Genomic DNA, 21,541 nt, shown 5'->3' with positions numbered 1-21,541 from the left:
ATATATATATATATATATATATATATACATATATGTATATATATACATATACATACATATGTATATATATACATATACATACATATGTATATATATATGCATACATACATATGTATATATGTATATATGCATACATACATACATATATACATGCGTCTTATTTATTTTAGTATTTCCGAAAACTGACCATATGATAAAGAATTTGACTGTCGTGGGCCTTCCATCATACTTAGAAGGTTTGGAAGTTTAACACGCATGTGTTATTACTACACGAAACGACACAGGTCTGTGTTAGCCAATGTACAGAAATTAATTTCACCGCAAAGGTGGCATTTTTGAGACAGCCCTCGCCTGGAGGTTGTTTGAAAGTTTAGATGCTAAGGATTCTCATTCTCTTCTTTGAAATCAGTCCCTCTTTCTTCATTACCAATAAGAAGTAGATTCACGTGTTGTTTTATAAAAATGAAAACGAGCTCTATAACTTCATCCTTTTCAAAATCTCAGTTATATCGTGCGCACTTTCCTTCTTGAATGATGTGAAATAAAGAGAAATGTGTCTCTTTGGTAAAACTATTGCTCGCTGTCATGCCCCTATTCGATTGTGTGTTCATTCATAAAATGAAATGTAGTCAGATGACTTTCTGAATTTATTAGGTAAGTGACCTACCATTTTAGATATCACCTTACTCAGTCAAACTTGATTTTTGGGCCACATATTAACCCATTACCGATTCCACCAGACTCCCCAGGCCAGGAGTAAATTTTAGTAAAAATAATGGGGTCCTAAGTCATCGGCGCCTGACATTCTTTGGAATTCACCAAGCCAACACTGACTAGACCCAGTGTCGGGTAACTCACCGATCGAGAGACTAGCGAACATGATACGACCTGGCCAACATCGATGATCACCCCTCCAAGTACTGACCAAACCCGACGTTGATCGGAAGGCCAGTAAAGCTGCAGCAGACTTAAACCTTATTGCGACCAATTGCCTCTCCCACCAGGCCCCTTTGTCCGAGCTAGGGACCGCGCATGAGCCTTCGCAGCATAGTTTCTAAATATAAACATCAAATTACTAATTGCTTTTGAGGGCGATTTTCGAAAAATTTAGAACGAATACAAACTTTTGTAGCATTTTGTATCTACAGATACAGAGTATACCAAAGGTTACATCGGAGTGGCTAATAAAAAGTGTGTATGTGTAAATGTGATGTACAGAATTTGCGAGGTTACACCGTACGTAAACTTTCTGAGTTAAACGTGAGTTCGATTAAATGTATGAATGAGTATGTGTGTGTGTATCAAGTAGAGAAACCAAGTGTTTTTAAATACTTATTACATGACTATTAAAATAATATTGGGGTTGGAGTGTTTAACGAATATTTTCTAACTCTAAAATATACGTCCAAATCTTATCCAGTCTTTTAAAATATTTCTCAAGTTGGGGTGTTTAACGATTATTTTCTAACTCCAAAACATACGTCCAAATCTTTATCCAGTCTATTAAAATATTTCTCAAATTGGAGTGTTTAACGATTATTTAACAAACCCAGAATAATCCGGTAAATCGTATCTACAACACCAGGTATGTCGGTCTCGCCCGAAAATATATTTCGATATTTATTGTTAACACAAAGTTAGGTTCTAGATGCATGTTTTATAATTTGAAAGTCAGACTATCTCGCGTTTTCTCTGTCTCGAGCAGACAGCAGTCTACTTCCTCAAAAGCACCGGCCTCTTTAAGTATTAAACGAGCAATTCTTCTAGCCGGCGATCGCTCAGCGTAAGAGAGCATAGCCGGCGATCGCCACACTCCTGTTATGGCCTGTCATAGCGGGCATAAGAGAGTTTTATATTTTCACTGAAGACAAAAACGTTACTCGGACAATACGGGTTCTGGGAACAGTGTTTGTCCACACTGCCCTCAGCTCCTGTTAGTGCACCTAGTCGAGCCTTCTTGGTTTGGTGTTGCTTAAGTGCTCTACACTGGACATTGACCAAGAAGGGATGCAAGACTAAATAATTGACGTTACTTTCAACAAATGGTAATTGCATGTTGATGTTCAGTCTGATTTCGGATTATGTGGATTAGTGCTTTTACTGTATATATATATATGTAATCTTCCTGGATCTATGTATATTCGTGTTTTAATAATCAGAGTATGTCGGGCACAATGCTCTTGAATATCAGATGGTTTATGTTTAATTAATATCTGAAGTTTTTAGTCAACAAGGGTTGTATGCAAGTGCTGCTTTCTTGGGGATACTGATACTTTAAGCCTAATGAGCGCAGGAGGGCTGCCATACAATATTTCACGTTAGCACGAATACATCCGTATGCGTAGGGTACTTCATACATTCGTGTATAATGCACAGGAAGCTTATGAATAGGACGATCTTTTCAAGAAGTTTATTATTAGCAGGAAGAGTTACTCTGAGAATATTGCGCGTGAAGAGTTAATTGGTTGACATGTTTATAGCCTCTCTTTTTCTTAAAAACTCCGACCCGTACTTGAGACTTGACCTAGTAGAGGTACTCCTCGACATGGTTGGAAAGACACTTCGTGTATAATTCCTCTTGGTTCCTCTCCAGATCCTTCTTCAAGATTTAATTACCCTCTTAATATTTTCTCTCTCTCTCTCTCTCTCTCTCTCTCTCTCTCTCTCTCTCTCTCTCTCTCTCTCTCTCTCTCTCTCTCTCATGGAAGTAGGTAAAGGATTCTGAACCTGCTGCCCTGTACGTACAGGTACTTACAGGTACCCTTATGATTCTGGTATAACATTTACCCAGGTTAGAGGGTTATTTCATAAAATTTTTTTATTCTGTATTTTTAAAAGTATTACAAAAGGATGCCACCAGACCTGGGAGCGACCTTAAGAAAAAAGTAATTTTTTTTTTAAGGGAAAGTTTTTTTTCCAGTTTTTCTTTTTCCTTCAAGGCTTTCAGGGTGATGACAGCTGGAGAAACCTATTTTGTTATAGGTTTACTATTCTCTGACATCCTCGCTTTTTTACACTCTTGCACAGTTAGTATCCAGCCATTTACTAATATACAAGGAATGCTCTCTCTCTCTCTCTCTCTCTCTCTCTCTCTCTCTCTCTCTCTCTCTCTCTCTCTCTCTCTCTCTCTCTCTCTCTCTCTCTCTGGAGGCCGTCCATTCGTTTCTTGCTTGTTCTGTCAGGCGGGTACATTTTTATTTGCAAATTATAGTTATCAGTTTTCTCAGATTACTTGTTCTTCGGTGGCGCTGTTGTTTTATGGTGCTTGTAGTTGCATTTTGAATGGTCTGGGTTGCGTGTGCTCGAAAAAATCTCCTGTCAGTGTCTTTGTTACATTTGCATTTATTATTCTACCTCGATCAGCTATCCTTGGTGCAGTAATCCTCTGTCTTAAATGGCTTATGTCCTAAATGGCTTATGTCTTAAATGGCTTAAGAAGGCCTCTTATATTTGCGTTTCATGCGCTTCACTGTGTTGAAAGTTACAACCATAAGTTTTCTTCACTGATTTTGTGAAGGACTGATTACAATGTAAACAAATGTCATATCCAATATTTTTCAACTAACAACTTACATAAACAACGGAAATTGATTAAATTTTGAGCGTTTGATTATGTGAACTTTTTTTCTATTGTACAGATCATTGTATAAGTTTTGATATTTCTTTGTACGCATGCTTATTCATGTTTTATATATCTCATAATTATTCCAGAGAGATGGAAAGGTTTTAAAGGTGTTCAAAATTTTCCTGAACTGTTTCTGTCATAAGACAATCCCTCCGTAATGGACTACACAATTAGAATTTCGGAACCGATTCATTTATACTTTTACACAGTATTGGTAACTTAAAATGTCTGGATTTTATTAGATGTGGAAAACGCATTAAGTGATAAAATTATCATTTATAATAATTTCATATGATTAGTAAATATTGATCATTTTCATACCAATAAAGATATAATTAGACTTTATTGTTACAGTAATTTACGATTAGACTTTGGTTCTTGTCAAGGGACAAAATTGTTGAAAATAAGCTACAGATGTCGCATAGGAATTTGAATAACAGCTAACTCACACGTTAACATGGAATTCATTAGCTATACCCGTCATCTGAGAAATACTTTGTTTTCTTTGGCGGTCATTAAAAATCCACAGGAATAAATGTCCGTCATTCTGACTACAGCTCTTAAGTTAGCCATATCGTTTCAGTAGCCGAGACGAAAGTTCGATCATGCCATATTTTAGAATGCGAAATATCAAAGAGAAAAAAAACATTCGTAATTAACTAATAAAAACAAGGAGAAAATTTCCGCCGGGAAGGGTGAAGTACCATTTGTTATTAACCTTTAAAATCGCTTCATACTCATTGCATTCTATTTATGGGTAATGCTAGACCACCTGTATCATTTCAGGAAAAACAAGAAACGAAAACAGTACGACGATGATGGCCGAACTGATTTATGGACGAAACAATCTCTGAACGAACTGGTTTGTGGCAGCTAGTCTCGAAAGCCTAGTTAGGCTATCGTCATGGCAAAGGCAAGATTTTTCTTAGTATTTTTGTACATATTTAATTGATTGTTCTCCCCTCCCCCTTTTTTTAATGTAAAACATCTCATTTGCACACGATATTATTTATTATAGTGAAAGTTAACGGAGATCAAATAACATGGTATAGTGGATATATTGTGGTTGTTACAGACACTTGCGATTTTGAAGTTACATTATAATAACTACCAGTTTAGTCAAAACGGTAGGAACAGATGCGGGAAAAAACGAATAAGTAGCCCAAAAAATTTGAAAAAGGAGAGTGCCTGTACGTATGTAGTTTCGAAGAACCAAACATGAGATTTAGAAAGTGTTATCTTGATTATTTACGTAGCCATTGTGTTGATAAAACTCGGGAATAGTTTCAGACATAAAAGTAAGCGTAAAAGTTTTCCGAAAATTAGAACTGTTGCAGTTTTTCCAGTCTTAGCCGTTTTGAGTGTTGCTATGACTGTTTGTTTACTTTTCAGTTGTCAGGCGGTGTTATCGAAATCTTCTGTATTTACATTTTATTGAGCTAATTATTCGTTATTCCGTTTCTGCATGAAATACACGAGTGAATTAGGGAGAGGTCTTAGCATTCGTGACATGCAAAGAAGGAACTATATATGCTTTGTATATCGCGGAACAGAATAAGGATCGTAATTTCAGTCTACAAAATATAACTGTTTTTTCCACCATAAGCTTTCCACCTCTCCTATGGTTATGAAGCTCTCTCCGTACATAAATAAAAGAATCGCAAACAATTCCAGGAAATCACGGGGGAGAATCACTCCCTTTCCCATAATTCCCAATTTCCTTCTCGTTCTTTACAGAATTCACAAAAGAGCGGGCCGACATCATTCCCTCTCTCTCTCTCTCTCTCTCTCTCTCTCTCTCCCCCTCCTGCCGAAAGGCATCAATAAAACTGAGGCTGGCATCATCTGGAGCAAATTTGACTCCATTCCTGATTATCATGCGAATGGTACCTTGACGGCTCGCAGGAAACGCGAAATTGATGGCTTTTTTAGCATCCTTGGCGTCATGAATACACCCCACGCGTTGCCAAATGCAGCTGGATACCATGCCTCGACAGAGATTTCCCGGAGGAATACGTACGGTGTTATTTCTAGTATTCGACGAGAATATTCGATTTCATGTATATAATGTAGCTTCTAGTCACGTAGTAGAATATATTTTTGGCGAGTGTAATGGAACCGTACTTTTGCACACACTTTTGATTAAATTAACCGAAAATTTTCTCCATCTAACATTCCATCGATTCGGTTTTTTCCCGCCTGGAGCGGGGAGTGGGGACCGACGGGAGGGGGGAGGGAGGGAAAAGGAAGCCTCGGTGAAGAATTTTCTATCCCTCCCTTATCGACCGTGAGTTTTATTGACTACTGAATGCATAATTAGACTTGACTCCTCAATCGCCTGCTTTCCTATACAAGCGATGAATGTCGTCCCGAATGGTTCGGAAAAGCGACATATAGCGCCGTCTCCTCCTCCTCCAGACGAGAAGAAAGATGGAGAGGGTAGGAGGAGGAGGAGAAGAGAAAATAAGAAAGGAGGGAAAAAAGATCGCCCCTGAAAATTGGTGTGGTTTTCGCATAAAAAGCCCCTTCGACGTTCACACAAGTTTTTCAAAAGTTGGAGGACGATCGGATTCTCATATCCGTTCCGAGCGGTGGGTGGTCGACCACCGCAGATATAAATATAAAAGAAGAAGAAGAAGAACAAGAAATGGAATGAATCTTTTTCTTTATTAATTTTGTTTTTTCTGCAGGGACGGGAGGGCGGGGAATGGGTCGTGACCGCATGTGGAATTTTGTTTCCACTGGTGTTCTTGTGATTTTCGTGTCCTGTTTTTTAATTTTTATTTTATTCTTTTACATTATTTGTAAACAGACTTTTAAAGCAGTAACAGCCACACCGGTCTAGTTCTGAATCTAGTTTAGCTCAGCTGAATATTTTCATTCTTTCCGCGGATGTTCCGTTTTCCAATTTGATCTCTTTATTTTTCGAGGTATGAAAATAAGTGTTACTATTTTATGAATCGTGATTCTCAACAGCATTTAGATTAATTTTGACAAAAACGTTGATGTAAATGTCAAAATGGGACTTAAGTATAAGCAGCCACATGACTATTTTAAAGCATCAGCCTCCGTGATTTGTATTGTGTTTGAATGCATATTTTTGTTAGTCTTTTGTTTGTTTGTTATTCTCTATTTTACAAGTTGGTTTATTCCATTCTGAGGAAACTCATCTGTAAGGGAATGGTCTTTTGAGACTTGTTCCATATAAAGTTTTGCTGATTTAGAGTAATTAAATTTATAATAAAAATCAATTGTGATTGCTGTATAAAGATAAAAACTTTATGCAAATACAAATGTAGCTGATAATCATTGCAGTAATGAAAATCTTCTGAAATATAGCAGTTAAATGTTTCAGGGCATTAAAGTCTTTGATTATGAGACATTTTGTTGCATTCAAAGTATCCGTTGAATTATGAAGATGAACGCAAAGTGACAAGCACATTTTAATGTTCATAAAATCATTGACTATACCTGACCTGTAGATTCATGAAGTATGTTTTGCGTGTTGGTTTTTAATTTCTTTGTTCTTTGGTAGATATGTTGTTGTTCTCAGTTGAATGGTATCAGTTTCTCGTGTTTTGCGCCAAACAAGTTGCTCAATCTCCAGCTTAATTGCATTCCTTACAATATTAATTTTCTGTTTAAAAGTGAAACTTTACTAGTGATAAACTCCGTTTAAACTTGCCGTCCTTTAGCCCGAGAACAGTTTCTACCTTACTTATTTAACGTATAAAAGTATGCAGAATGAAGATGTTACCTTAGTCATGACTTCAGGACAGTACGTAACGTAACAAGGGGAGGGACTTAATGTCTCATTCTTCTTATATTGAAGTCAACTAGTTAGAGCTGCTAGTTAGTTAAGCAGATAACAGATTGATGTCAAGATTATCTCTCTCTCTCTCTCTCTCTCTCTCTCTCTCTCTCTCTCTCTCTCTCTCTCTCTCTCTCTCTCTCTCTCTCTCTCTCTTCCACTAAACAAATCAGTTTATTAAACTGATCAAACCTATTTTCCTTCCAAGCTTGCCTCATCAGTCACATTTTCATTTATGTTCCATGTTCTTGATGCAAATGCCTCCTGTTTCGTTTATTTTCACCAATTTTGTTATTTTATTAAAGCCATCATCTTTTTCCTTTGATTCGAAGTAGTTCTTTTCAGCCTCGTCATTTCCAACCATCGTCATCATTTTTCCTTATAGTCTCCTCTTACCCTCACTGTTTATTTGCATATTTTTCTCTTTTGTTATTTTCAGTCCGTTTATTCCGCATCTTCTTCCCTTTTCTTCCTCATTTCGTTCGACTGTCAGCGTAATCTTAGTTTTCCTTTCTTCTCAAAACGCCTATTTTAGGTAACATTCAGTTTTTTCATTACTTTCGTGTCTACGTTTTTTCCCAACGTGATCCTTTTTATTTTCTCCGTCCATTTCCACCCCTTTCTTCCAAAATGCTTGTCTTTTTCCTCCATGCCTACCTTTCTTTCAAAATATGCAACTTTCACACTTTCCCCGTTTCCACTTCTATCCCAAATATGCCAGTGACACTTTCCCCCAGCCTTACCTTTCTTCCCCATATGCTATTTTCTCTTTTCTTTCCACCCTGGCTCTTTCTACTTCTCGCAGTCCCTTCCTTTTTTCCGCCACTTCCTTCCATCCCTACCTTTTCTCTATCTGCCTCCTCTTCCTCCTCCTCCTCCTTTCAAAACTCCGGAATCGATTAAATCCATATGCGCGATATCAAATTATTTTCGAGGCGTCTTTCGAGATCTATCCTTATTAAATGACAGAACCCGAATGGGCCCTTCCCAAGACTTTTATGTCTCTTCCAAAGGAAATTTATTCATGAGCATCGGAAATGTTCAATAAATTATTGGGGCGTTTCGATACCCGCCACGGGAGCGTCGGCCTTGGAGGGCAGGAATCTTCCTTTCGGAAACGTCTTGCATTTTCTTAGCTGGTGTTCCTTGGACGCTTGTGGTTGAAATTGGGTGAGGAAAAGGAGGAGCCTTGTTCGTATGGCTACTTTTAATGATAGCTTAGGGTTCTTTTATTAACAGACGTAGAAATCGAAAATAAGCACGCATTAACAATATTTACTTAGTTTCTTTACAGTTTGTTAAATGATTGTGTGTGTGAGAGAGAGAGAGAGAGAGAGAGAGAGAGAGAGAGAGAGAGAGAGAGAGATACGCACACCATATGTTAGAAGAGTTTGAGATTGCTATTTTAGTTTTTTTTTATTTTATGGACCTTGATACACAATAGTTTACTCAGTCATTTTATATTATTTATAGATTTCAATCAGTTGCAGTCTTGATGTATAACAGCTTAACACTTTCTCGAGGAAGTAATCATTATATATCTCCTCCTGCGGAAATACTAACCATCTCCTCTTTTGGAGGTTACTCCTCAAAACGAGCCGAGGTACCCCTACAGAAAGTGCTCTGGCTTGTATACTTAGGCCTTAACCAAAAGTACAAATTGCCTTAACCATTTTAGTGTGTATATATATGTATATATATATATATACGAGTAATATATATAATTTATATATATATATATATATATATATATATATATATATATATATATATATATATATATATATATATATATATATTGTTTATAATTAAAAGTTTACACATGAATTATCCAAATTTTTCACTGCAGTTTTCTGGAGGCTGGTCGTTGCCTTTTAACATATTTAATTTTGTACATTCCACCGGTTTTAAGTTCAGTGGAGTAAATTTGTGTATACATTGATCTGAACTGCAATGTAATCGGTACCACAGGAAACTTTCATTTTCACTCAGACCCAAAATCTAAAAAGATAGTGGTGGTCGCGGTCAAGCAAATTTCTCCCCAGACTCTGACCAGGGTTTTGGAAGGGTTCTCTGGTTCCAGGCAAGAATTCGAACAAGTGAAGGTTTCGAATAATATGAGAGTGAAGAATGGGGCCGGGGGCGGCGACCAGAGCGCCATAAAAGATGAGACACAGTGCCTTCGGGGTGGAAGAGGTGCCAAGGCTGTTACAAAACGGGGAAGAAAAGATAACGCGGAGAGGGTAAGAAATGGAAGGTTATTGTGTGTGTGTGAGAGAGAGAGAGAGAGAGAGAGAGAGAGAGAGAGAGAGAGAGAGAGAGAGAGAGAGAGAGAGAGAGAGGAATGACCACATGATACAAAATAAAAAAACCGCTCGACATTAGGAAAATAGTTCGGTAAATATATTTTACTTTCGATTAATTGCTGGCTTTAGCAGACAGACAGATTGTGCAAATCAGTTCATAAAGTAAATCTGCCTTCGTACCATAATTCTGACTGTTCTTTGGGTCCGACACGTTTGCATTATGCACTCAGAATAATTCTATGTGGTAATTTGTTGCTGAAATTGTTTCTTTCAGTCTCAGCCTTAACATTAGTAACCGAGATATTTGAAATTTTTTTTTTTCACAATCTGCACACAATAAAAATACTAATGTCAGGTTCTTTGATATTTCACCGTGGATTATAAATGTATTATATGTCAATTACAATGTTACCACAAAGCAATTGTGATTTTTTATTACGGGAATTATATCGCGATAATTTTATTTGGGAGCCTAAAACTTCTCCTGAAGCCTAATGCCAGTAACCAATTTACACAAGATCTTGATTTTCGTGTCTGTACGTCGAGTCATACGCCGAGCTGTGTTTTCATTTAACCTTCAGGCAAACATTTTCTTTTCTCGATTTTCAATTCCGTTTTTCTTTTGCTTGTGCAAATACATTTCCCGTTTCTAATGAAATCGACGAATGAAATATTTTTTTACCTGATTTTTCCCTCCGGTCCTGGTAACTCTGATATTTTATGCTGCCGACTTAATTGGGTTTTTTTCTAATTGGTAACACTGACTTTTTTTTTTTTTGCTGGCGACTTCATTTTCCCTTTAATTTTGGTCATGCTTTCACGATGCCCTTTGTCATGGAAACCTCAGCGACTGACGTCACTTGCAAAAAAAATTCAGTTTCAGTATTCACATCGAGACTCGAAGATTTTTTTGGAAAAAATGAAGAAAAGTTGTTCATGTCAACTTTGTCTGAAATAAAGCACCACCATAAAAACCTCACTTCTTTTGTAACTGAAATTTGGTGTATCAGCGGTTATGTCTACCTTGTGACATTTAAAGAATAAAAACGTTACGTAACAACTTCGCAATAAGTAGGTGTTTTAAACTCAAGAAGCCAACGATAATTACCACTAGTTACTCTCATTCAGTGGCAATGATGCCATCCCAAATACTCATAATAAAATTAAAATCTCTCTTGAAATGTTTGGATGACGGTCAAGGATTGCAGCTATATTATTTGAAGTAGCTGCGTCTCTCTCTCTCTCTCTCTCTCTCTCTCTCTCTCTCTCTCTCTCTCTCTCTCTCTCTCTCTCTCTCTCAGCCGTTTTGAGATTAGAATACAGTATATCGGTCTGAAGGCTATCTTCATTACCAAGGATATTGTGTAATATATACAGTATATATGTGTATGTATATATATATATATATATATATATATATATATATATATATTATATATAATATATATATAGTTATATATATCTGTATGTATATATATATTTATATGTATATATAATATATTATATATATATATATATATATATATATATATATATATATATATATATATATATATATTATATATATATATATATATATATATATATATATATATATATATATATATATATATATATATATATATATATATATATATATATATATATATATATACATATACACATAATTATCAGCAGGACCTCATTGAAACTTGATGGTATCTAGCGGAGATATTTATTCAAGATTCTACGGATGCTTGACAATGAGGACTGTTATCCCTGGAAAGCTTGTAAATTTTCTTGAACAAATACCTCGCTAGACAGGCTACCATCCAGTTTCACTGAGGTCCTGTTAGTAATTGTATTAATGCACAGAACAGTTGTGTAAACGATAAAGTTAATATGTATATATATATATATATATATATATATATATATATATATATATATTATATATATATATATATATATATATATATATATAATATATATATATATATATATATATATATATATATATATATATATATATATATATATATATATATATATATATATATATATATATCTTGGGGAGAAATTTACCTATTAAACAATTCCTTTTCAATACCTTGAATTACATATTCGAAGGTATTTAAAGTTTTTTTAAAACGTCTCGATAAATTAGTTTATATTTTTCTTTCTCAGAGCATCAATGAATATCAATTAACCAACTGATCATGTTCATTTCAAATCATTTGACTTAGCATTTCGTTACTGAGAGGGGTGGCTAGTGTGTAGTGGATTTACTGTGGTCTGCTGAAGTTAATGATTGAGTTAAATTTTCCTCATTTTCTTCAGGTTAATATACTAATCCTGAGAGTTCATTTAGGATGAGTTGTCTTGGGTTTATATCGTATTATTTAAGTTTTCCAGTACTGTAAGTCGTGTGTTTTCCCAATCTGCATATATACCAAGGGCCAGTTTTACTTGCAGCTCATGGCAACCCACCCCTGTTTTCCCGTGGCTTTGCTACTCTTCTATTTTTCATTTTGTCCCTCTTTTACTTCCTCCTTTCTTTGTTTCGTCGAGACCTTTTTTTAACTGCGTGCTCCTCCAGCAAAGCCCCGGACGCTCACACGTGCCTCTTTTGTTCCCTTTTAACGTCGCATCCGATGGCCTCTTCGTGCGCCCTTTTATATTGCGTTCATTTACTTCTTTCCCCATTATACAGTCGCCTCGTGCGCGTATTGTCATCCTCCGTCTTAGTGTCTGTCTGTCTGTCTGTCTGTCTGTCCCCGTTGTTCTCCGCAGCGGCCGAGGTAGCTGGGAGGAAGGGGAAGGGGGGAGAAGGATGGGGGGGAGACGGGTGGGAGGGCATGATGGAGACTAGGAGAGTGAATCCTGGTGTGATAATGGTTGTATAAAGTCCCAATATAAATCATGGAAGTCTATGAATGATGGCGTCCTTCCCTTTTTCCATCCCTCTGTGCTCCGGATGGGACTGGGGAATCGGGGGAGGATTTCCCTCCCCTCCCCTCCCCATGGATGGGACTGGAGAGGGTATAGGGTCAGGGAGAGCCGTTTGTTATGATGTTTCGTTAATAAATAATGGATAATAGCTAATGGATGGCAGATCACGGCTTATTGACTCTTCTCTCGATAGCTGCTACACTTAGTCATTACAAAAGCGAGGCTGGTTTAATGGGCAAATTTGCTATTCCACTATGTATACTTTATATGTGTGTATACACATACATACATATCATACATATATACATACACACACACACACACACACACACATATATATATATATATATATATATATATATGTGTGTGTGTGTATGGTGTATGCAATTTGCCCATTCCTTTCTCATGGGCTGGAATACTTTGTACAGTTGCACAATGCGCATATTCATATGTGATGGAGACTTTTGTACATTCTGCCATGATTATCATGGCATATTTTTCTTGCTTTAGGCTTCAGTCTTCCCTTTAATTCGGTGAGAAGAAAACGAACCCCGTAGAGCTACGGAAAACTACCTGTATTTGATCGCTCGAATAATGGAACAATTTTAGCACAAGAATAGAGCCATCCCGGGTGACGTGAATTGAGCAGTGACAGTTTAATAATACAGATAAGAACCAACACGTGGCTCTACGGACGCGTGACAAAGATCCGAAGTAATGATATACGCAGTTACAGAGAGAGAGAGAGAGAGAGAGAGAGAGAGAGAGAGAGAGAGAGAGAGAGAGAGAGAGAGAGAAATTTGATTGGCAAAAATGAGTTTCCCAGATATAAGGTACAAGACGAATTTTCCCTTTAAGACAAGTTCTTCGTTATGTGTCTTTTAACAGAAATACTACTGTTTTTTTTTTATCGTATTTGAATCATTTAATGTTATTGGCCCTTCTGTTATTCCGTTGGTACTTTGCTGAATAATTCCCTCGGAAATAAATTAAATGAAATAAATTAAATGATACCTCTGTGTAATTTTAAGTCCACTCCTGAGCCGATATATTTGATTCGTACGTTTGAAGCAACCTTATGTTTAAGGTAGTGTTAGATCTTTTTGTCCAATAACAGTATGACTGAAAACCTTGAGAATAAGATGATTTAGTATTGGGGCTAATCTAGCTTAAATTGCAGTTACTCACTCCTCAAACGAATTGGCACCTTGTCATAAAAAATACCTGGAGCGTAATATCAAGTGTTGTTATAGTCAATGAGATTTTAACCTGAATCACAATAAAACCAAGACACTATAGATTAGCAGAACTCGTACTATTCTTCCTCTTCTGATCCACCCTTTGGTAAAATTGTACTCGATCCAGAATATCTAACATTTCTTGGTGTTGTCTTGACTCTAGGATTTTCTATATCTACTGACATGATTGTATTATGCCACTTTAGATCCTTCTTTTGTCCACCAGTCCTTGGCCGATATTTCTTGTGTCTAGATATGAACAAATCAAAGGACCCTTATTTTTTGTCATCCACGGCAGTAATTTCTTTTACTTAGCAATTATCGTACATCAGTTTTGTTTCAGCAGGAAAGTTCAGCTGTTGCCTTAATTGACTTGTGTCTCTCGAGATACTGTATGATGCTCAGTTTTGTATAGTAACAGTATTTACTCTCTGCTACAGTATCATGGTATCGTACACCTTAGAACCCGATTATTTTTCATTGTCATAACTGTGGAATTCAGGTATAGTTTTACAGATAAGTGATATTTACACATGTAAATTTTTGATTTTGTAAAGCTTATGACAATGGACTCTTGTCATTTCATAATCTACCAGTACTTGTTTCTCTGATGTTCTTTACTAGTGTATATGTGCTGAAAAAATATTGTTTTACCACAAACTCATCAATTTTTACATGCTTTTAAAAGCCTTTATGTTTGCATTGTTTGTTTTCGTTTTCATCCAGACATTTTGGATCTTCAGTGCTTTGTGAAAGGAATTTTCAGATAGACAGGAGTGGAGAGCTTTTAACAGATATAAGATATTCAGTCTTATATCTAATGTTTGAAAATATTTATAGCTCTAAACCCTTCGACTTTGGGTTAGAAAAAGATGGATGTTGCCTTCAGCCCTTTAAAGAATGACAGTCAAATTATCGAGAAACCATGAACTTTAGTAAACCTAAATGTTGAGTGATCTCAGTTTTTGTCACTTAATCCTCATTTTCAAGCGGTCTGAGCTCCCACCAGCTTACCATGCCGTTGTCTGACTAAATAGAGGCCTTTCCCTCAGCCTCTTACCCTCTACAGCTTAACAAGAATTAAAGTAAAGTAACAGGGTCATAACTTAAGTCCCTTCATGCATCAAAATTCTTTACAGTACTGTACGAGGGCCCAAACATTAGCTATCATGTGGTAGATGGTAATATTACTCCATCTTAGGAATAAAGAAAACTATTTTCAGATACATTTGCAATACAGTACTGCTGATCATCATTTGAGTCAAGTTAAATGGTTTCTCTCCACTGCCCTAAAACCACTTTTTTTTTTTCGAGTAAAGCTCAAGACATTGCAACTGAGTAGTCTCCTCTTATGTGCTTTTGAATCTCATATTTCGGAATCAAATGATGAGTAGGTAGTATTTCCATTTTTCTTCACACTTCTTCCCAAAACTACTGCCAAGCTACCCAGACAATCCACACCTTGGAAGTCTTACCATCCTGTCCTTTTCTGACTTCTCAAAGGATAACAGGAAGAATGCTTGTGTCCAGCAAGGGCTGTGGGAAAGTAATCCATTAAACCAACACAGTGTAACCTTGCACCCATCATTTGATCGTGCCCTAATGCCCAAATGACCAAGTTTCAGAAAATGAACCTCTTATTTGGGAGAGTGGGAGAGTACCAAAAGGATCCTTAATTTTTGCCAAAGAAATGTTTTCTGCCATTTAGTCAAATTAGGAGTGTATTCGAGTGATAAAGTCCAGGTTTTGCCACTTAATGCAACTCTCATTAATCCAATAGACCAAGACGGTAGGGGCATTCTGTACAGGTATCTGAATCACAGCTTTCATTGAGTACCATCTCATCTAACTTGATTTGTTTTCTATGTTGTAACCTGGCAAGCGAGCAGTTACTAACTTAATTTGAAATATGAGTGATTCTGCATCTCTGAGTGGTCAGCAAAATGTGTAACTTTGGTACAACTCTGTTCATGCTTAATGGTCTCAACAAGTGGATACAGTAACTATTTTCTACCTCAGTTGCAGCACTTCTCAGTTAGGGAGATATTTGGCTGAACTAAGGCATTGGTTTTCACTCCCATGATTGATAATTTTTTGACAGACTCATTCTATATCTTGTAAATACAAACCATGCCTTCCATTACATCAAGGCCCTTCCTTCCCCTCTATATTTTAACAAGCATTAATGAGAGACTAAGGCTTCAGTCTGAAGGAGGTGGCTGAAATAGTGAGAGTTACTGCCATCATGAGAACTTGACACATGCAAGAGAAAACACTTATGACACAATTTCTGTTGGTCATGTAAAGCAATGGTTTGTATACTTGGAACACTGAATAAAACAAATCACTATTTTTTTACACAATCAATTTGACAGGTACTTGCCATGAACCTTGTAAGATTTGTGGTGTTTTAAACATTCTAACTAAACTTTCAGATCAGGCTCAGTCTTCAAATAGGCATTGGTCTCATTACTTCCCACTCTTGGATACCACATAGCACATATCTACTAAAATTGATGAAAGTTTGCAGAAATAATGTCAGTCATACACATTGGTTGGAGATTTTAAGTTTTTGTTTCATTAGTTTTGTTATTTGTTGAAATTTCTAACACCTCAAAGCCAAATCCAAATCCAAACATTTCCACTGCAAACAATTATTTTCTTAAGTTCAAGAGGTTAAAATCAAATAAAACTTTCAACTCATTAAAGATTTAATGTGTTCATAACATTTTGAACTTGTGTACATCTAACAAAATCTATTGCAAATCAAATAATTGTGAGATGACACAAAGTCAATAAAAAAAACTTTTTATAATAAAAAAGTGAGTTTAGTCAACCCCAAGCTCATGAAGCTAAAATATCAGTACAAAATTCTGGAGACTGGCAAGACTGGCAAAGGTAATACTACTGACCTTCCTAGTTATTTTGAAGTTGTAAGAGAAAAAGTATTTAGCTCTCAATATCTAGCAAAAGACATTCACAACCTTTTTATATTTGATAAAAATATCAGCTCAGAAATATTCTTGGTCACAATGAGGAGTAGATACTCCCATTATTAAATATAATACAACAGGAGGGTATGAAAGTGCAAAGAATAGGAGGGAAAGTGTGTTCTGAAAGCACATGGAAAAAGAACAGGAGTACTGTAGCAGTGCAAAATGTATGATCAAATGTTATAAATATAAGAATATATAAAAACAAAGCCATGACTGCATCAACCTTTCACAAATATTTCCAAAATCATTACCTCAACTGAAATGTAATTTTAGTTCAACAATAACTGAAATAAAATAGTATGTGACAGGTGAGATGGAATGAGGAGATATGATCTAAATGGTATCTAGATCATATAATTTATCAGACTATAAATTAAGACCCTGGTTACTGATGTTTGCATCTTATCTCAAGAGGTTGAATGGTAATTGCCTGACACAGGTTACATCAATTTTTGGCAGAATGAGTTAATGGAAAGAGTATCAAATATGAAAGAAATTATGAAAAAGCTTCATGCACTCTGACAATGAAATGAATGTCATTTAATGAAAACTAGAAAATGTGTCCAGCAAGTTAACAAGTGCACCTTAAACCCATCAGCAGGTGCAAAAACATAAGAAAATAATTCTGTAGTGTATTCTCTTGTACAGCAGTTACAGAAATGGTAGACATATGAGGTTTACCATCCAGACTGATATTGGCTTCTGTGAGTCTCAACTATTGTTTTGCACAAATAAAACATATTACATAATTATTTACACACGTATAAACATACAAAATGCTAAAATTCAAAAAAATTTCCAGTTATAAGTCTACTTGAACCATGAGTGTGGGTGGGTTGGGGTACACCAAGTTCTTTTGAAAATTTTCTTGATATAATATTGAACTTTTACATCTTGTAAACTGCCTCACTCACCAGGATTGCAGCACACATGGTAATATGTGCACACATGCACACACACATACACTTAAGGAACAACATATCTTCATGACTAGCACACATCTGTAGTGCACAATAGTACTATATATATTTATATTGCATGGAACAAATATTTACAAAATATCCCATTTATCTGCAAATACCTGTACTGGATAAAACTAATTAATTCACTAGATTCAATCTTACTATTCCTTTACAAAATAATAATATAAAATTGTCTCGATAGTCAATGAATGATACCCTAGAAATCTAACGGAATTGAAGTTTCATTACAATCTCTTTTTAAATGACTTGGCAGACAGCTTAGGAGAAAAATACTGTTGTTGATGCACTATACTTGCAAGCATAGCAAATAACAGTCCATATAGTGCTCCAAAAATTTTGCTGTTCTCTACCAGAACAAGCATTTATAACTAAATACATTGGGATTTCTGCATTTGTACAGCATTTTGCATGAAACACGCCAGGCTGAAAAATTGACTAGTATGGAATGATTCTTAAAAACCATTAAAATAAGTGAAATTTATAATATATTGACCCTTCCTTATTTATCTGTTCAATGAAAGTCATAAAGGGTGAATAAATACCCTACACAAACTAAAAAAAAAAAAATGTTATTTAAATCTGTGTGAATAAGGAACTGATGGACAGATCACAAATTCAAACTGAATGGCTAAAAATGGAGTGAGACTGGATTTTAATAAAAATGTCATTAAATTTTAGTATAAAAATTGCAGTTAAAAAACTTTGAGCAATATGTCTCAGCCTCAAATGTTAAAATGTTTAAAAAGTCCAAAGCAGTAAATCACTGATACAAAAAACTTTGCTCACAAAAATTTCAATAAATGAAGTATGAAAAAATAACAGATTTTAGTTACATAGACCAAGTGAGAATAAAAAATAAGTAAAACAATGATTTTAGTCAGACATACTGCCAGAACAAACTGAAAGAAATCTAAACACCAAAAACATTTAAATACCAAGTAAGCATTTTGCATGACATCTGTAGGTGTTCTTTCCTACACATGGGAAGAGTACAGAAGCTATATTTAAATAGAAAACCACCAACTTGGATTATATGCCCCTATTTCTCAAAATTATACAAAATTCGATGACGACAAAAACCCTGCCATAATAAAAAAGACAGATAAAAACTAGTTTACTCATACAACCTAGCAGTGGCTGTACAAGTGATTTCTTCTTATTAGGGAACTAATTTTTCCAAATATTCCCCATTCAAATAATGGACAGTGCCAATTTAAAGCATTTTTTTTTTACCAATTCAAATTCTCACATAAGTCCTTGCAAATCTAGCAGATCACTTTCTCGGTACTCTATTACATAAGACATAAAGTGCACAACATACAAAGTGCAGATAAACACAAAAACACAGCTGTGTATACTGTATAGTGTTGGTATGCTATCAAGTCTATAAGAATATAGCACATACAACTGTACAAATTGATATAAAAATCATACAGCCAGCATCGTGAAGAAACAAAATAATACATATAAAAAAAGTGTATTCTAATTAATCCTTTAAAGTAACAGGTATAACAACAATAAAACCATCGAAAACTAAGTAGACAGCTCTGTAACACAAGCCACCTACAAATTTAAACCCTCTAAAATGGGGAAGATCCCAGTGATAAGAATAAATAATAACATCATAAAATATGTAAAACCATAAAGAAAGGGCAGGTTCTCTTCTCACAGTGCATCAAAAGAGCAAATCAAGCACCTCAACACAAGGCAATGTGCTCCAATATTTCCCACTTAATATCACTTACTCTCAAAATCTCTTCAACCAGATTCCTTATCATTTAGTGTATATATAATATATCTATATATTGGTATGAAAGATAGAGAGATAAATTTAACTAGAAAAATGGTCACTATCATAAGAACTTTTTGTCTTTTTATACAACTTGTCAAAGTTCATCATTTACTCACAAGAATAAAAAATCCTATTCATTTAAAATGATTTGCCACTTCAAGTTACACCACAAAGTTAAATGAAAAAAAATTTAAGACCACAGTCCTAGGTAACAAGAAATTATCAATGAAATTCATACTGAAAGTCATTGGAGAATGCAGTACCAAGGCTTATGGCCTTATAATTAATACATTATTTTATTACAAAAATACTCATGGAATGAAGTTAATTCTATAACACATGCCAATGCAAATACGTTTTAATCTTTTAAACTTACAGCAAAAGCTGTAATTAATCTTTTAAACTTACAGCAAAAGCTGTAATTAATCTTTTAATCTTACAGCAAAAGCTGTAATGCCCTATAATTTCCTATCTCCAATAAACAATGTACATATTTGACACTCAATGAAAGACTTGTGCAGGCTTGAGAAAGAACAAATGTGTTGTTTCATTTACAGCATCAATCCAGCCCATGCAGCATGGCTTAGTAACTTTCAGTCTCATGCCAATAACAGACGCTGCTGTAAAGCCAAAGTATGTCGCAATACCCAATAATTAATTTTCTCATTAATTGTAGCTACCTTATTCGAGTAAGTTAATCTCAATTACGTTTATAATCTCAATTATGTTTATCACTAAGAATTCTTGTCAGTTTCTTAAAAGTAGCCATATATCTCACAGATGACAAGCATTCATCTCTTTTTTTTTTATCAAGTCTTTCTTTTGTCATACATGGTTCCACTTTCAAAAATCTAATAAAAGTAGCAATTCCCATTGTTTTGAGAAGCATGTAACTATTAACTCAAGCCTCTCATATGCTGAATACTCAAAGAAATAAACAGTTAATCTGACACTCGCATGAACTTGCTACTGTATTTAATATTCATTTATTTTGAGTAAAGTACAGTAACTTAGAATCCACAGAGTATAGCGCATCCCTTGAGTGCTTGGACACAAGGCAAACAGATAAACAGTCTTGCACAGACTTTGCACTACAGACTCAAATATTTCTGGAGTTTTAGTATATATACAGCACTGCACTCCAAAAGTTAAGAGTGGGCTCTTGTTTGGCTGTTATAATATCCAATTTTCCATCACTGCCTTTATTTTGACACATTATATTTCAAGAAATGCACAAGATACCATATTTCCTGAATAAGCACGTAAAATGTACAACAGCTTGGCTCACAGACATGACAACACTCTAACACTACACTAAAAGTTTAGCTATGTACCATTAATTTGAGTATGACTTGAAGGTACAGAGCTTAGGGAGTCCCTCCTTGAACCACAGTCCTTTTCAGATCCATTTCCAGAATCTGAGAGAAGATTTTCTGCTGAACTACTTGATACGCCCCCAATAGACGATTGCTGCGGCACTGTGGAATGTGATCTGTAAAGAGGAAATTTATAAACTTGACATGATTAAGGTTTTAAAACAACAAAAACATCTCAAGTGATAGTGTACTTTAAAAAATATAGTACATAAATAAATGACTAATGTGATCTGTGATTTTATTGACTTGGGTGCTTAGTCTTATGGCAAAATAGACCTGAGCTAGCTTCTACAAATGAAGATATTTGTGATGAACGTTTTTTTCAAGTGCAATAACACTGCAAACACCAAAATTTAAATTCATCTGAGTGTTCCTGTCATATAGTTTAGAAAATTTATTAGCACAATATTGAAGGAGAGCTAGGGATATCAATGAACTGCAGACTATAGTTTCTTTTACATCAGCACTCCCCACTGATGGATT

General features: G+C 35.3%; 1 protein-coding gene and 1 long non-coding RNA gene across 26 annotated transcripts in view; one reads left to right on the top strand and one right to left on the bottom strand.

Annotated features, from left to right (window-relative positions):
- Positions 1 to 1,923: 1,923 nt before the first annotated feature.
- The window catches only part of LOC136828389 (uncharacterized), a 32,567-nt gene continuing 12,949 nt past the window's right edge, over positions 1,924 to 21,541 (top strand). Inside the window, exons 1-2 of the long non-coding RNA XR_010850026.1 lie at positions 1,924 to 2,045; positions 4,412 to 4,538. This is a non-coding gene — a long non-coding RNA (uncharacterized lncRNA). The remainder of the gene's footprint in view (positions 2,046 to 4,411; positions 4,539 to 21,541) is intronic.
- Positions 16,605 to 21,541, bottom strand: part of LOC136828387 (ankyrin repeat and SAM domain-containing protein 1A-like) — a 254,063-nt gene continuing 249,126 nt past the window's right edge. For all 25 annotated transcript variants that reach the window (XR_010850023.1, XR_010850024.1, XR_010850025.1 and 22 more), the window contains one exon: positions 16,605 to 21,174. Coding sequence is in view for 22 of the 25 variants with exons in the window: in XM_067086391.1 (XP_066942492.1) it covers positions 21,009 to 21,174 (166 nt within the window). In the remaining 3 variants the exon portion in view is untranslated. The remainder of the gene's footprint in view (positions 21,175 to 21,541) is intronic.

The sequence above is a fragment of the Macrobrachium rosenbergii genome, chromosome 42 (assembly GCF_040412425.1).
Source record: "Macrobrachium rosenbergii isolate ZJJX-2024 chromosome 42, ASM4041242v1, whole genome shotgun sequence".
NCBI classification, from domain to species: Eukaryota; Metazoa; Arthropoda; class Malacostraca; order Decapoda; family Palaemonidae; genus Macrobrachium; species Macrobrachium rosenbergii.
The sequence above is the reverse complement of the archived record's forward strand: the minus strand, read 5'-3'. Positions and strand labels throughout refer to the sequence as shown.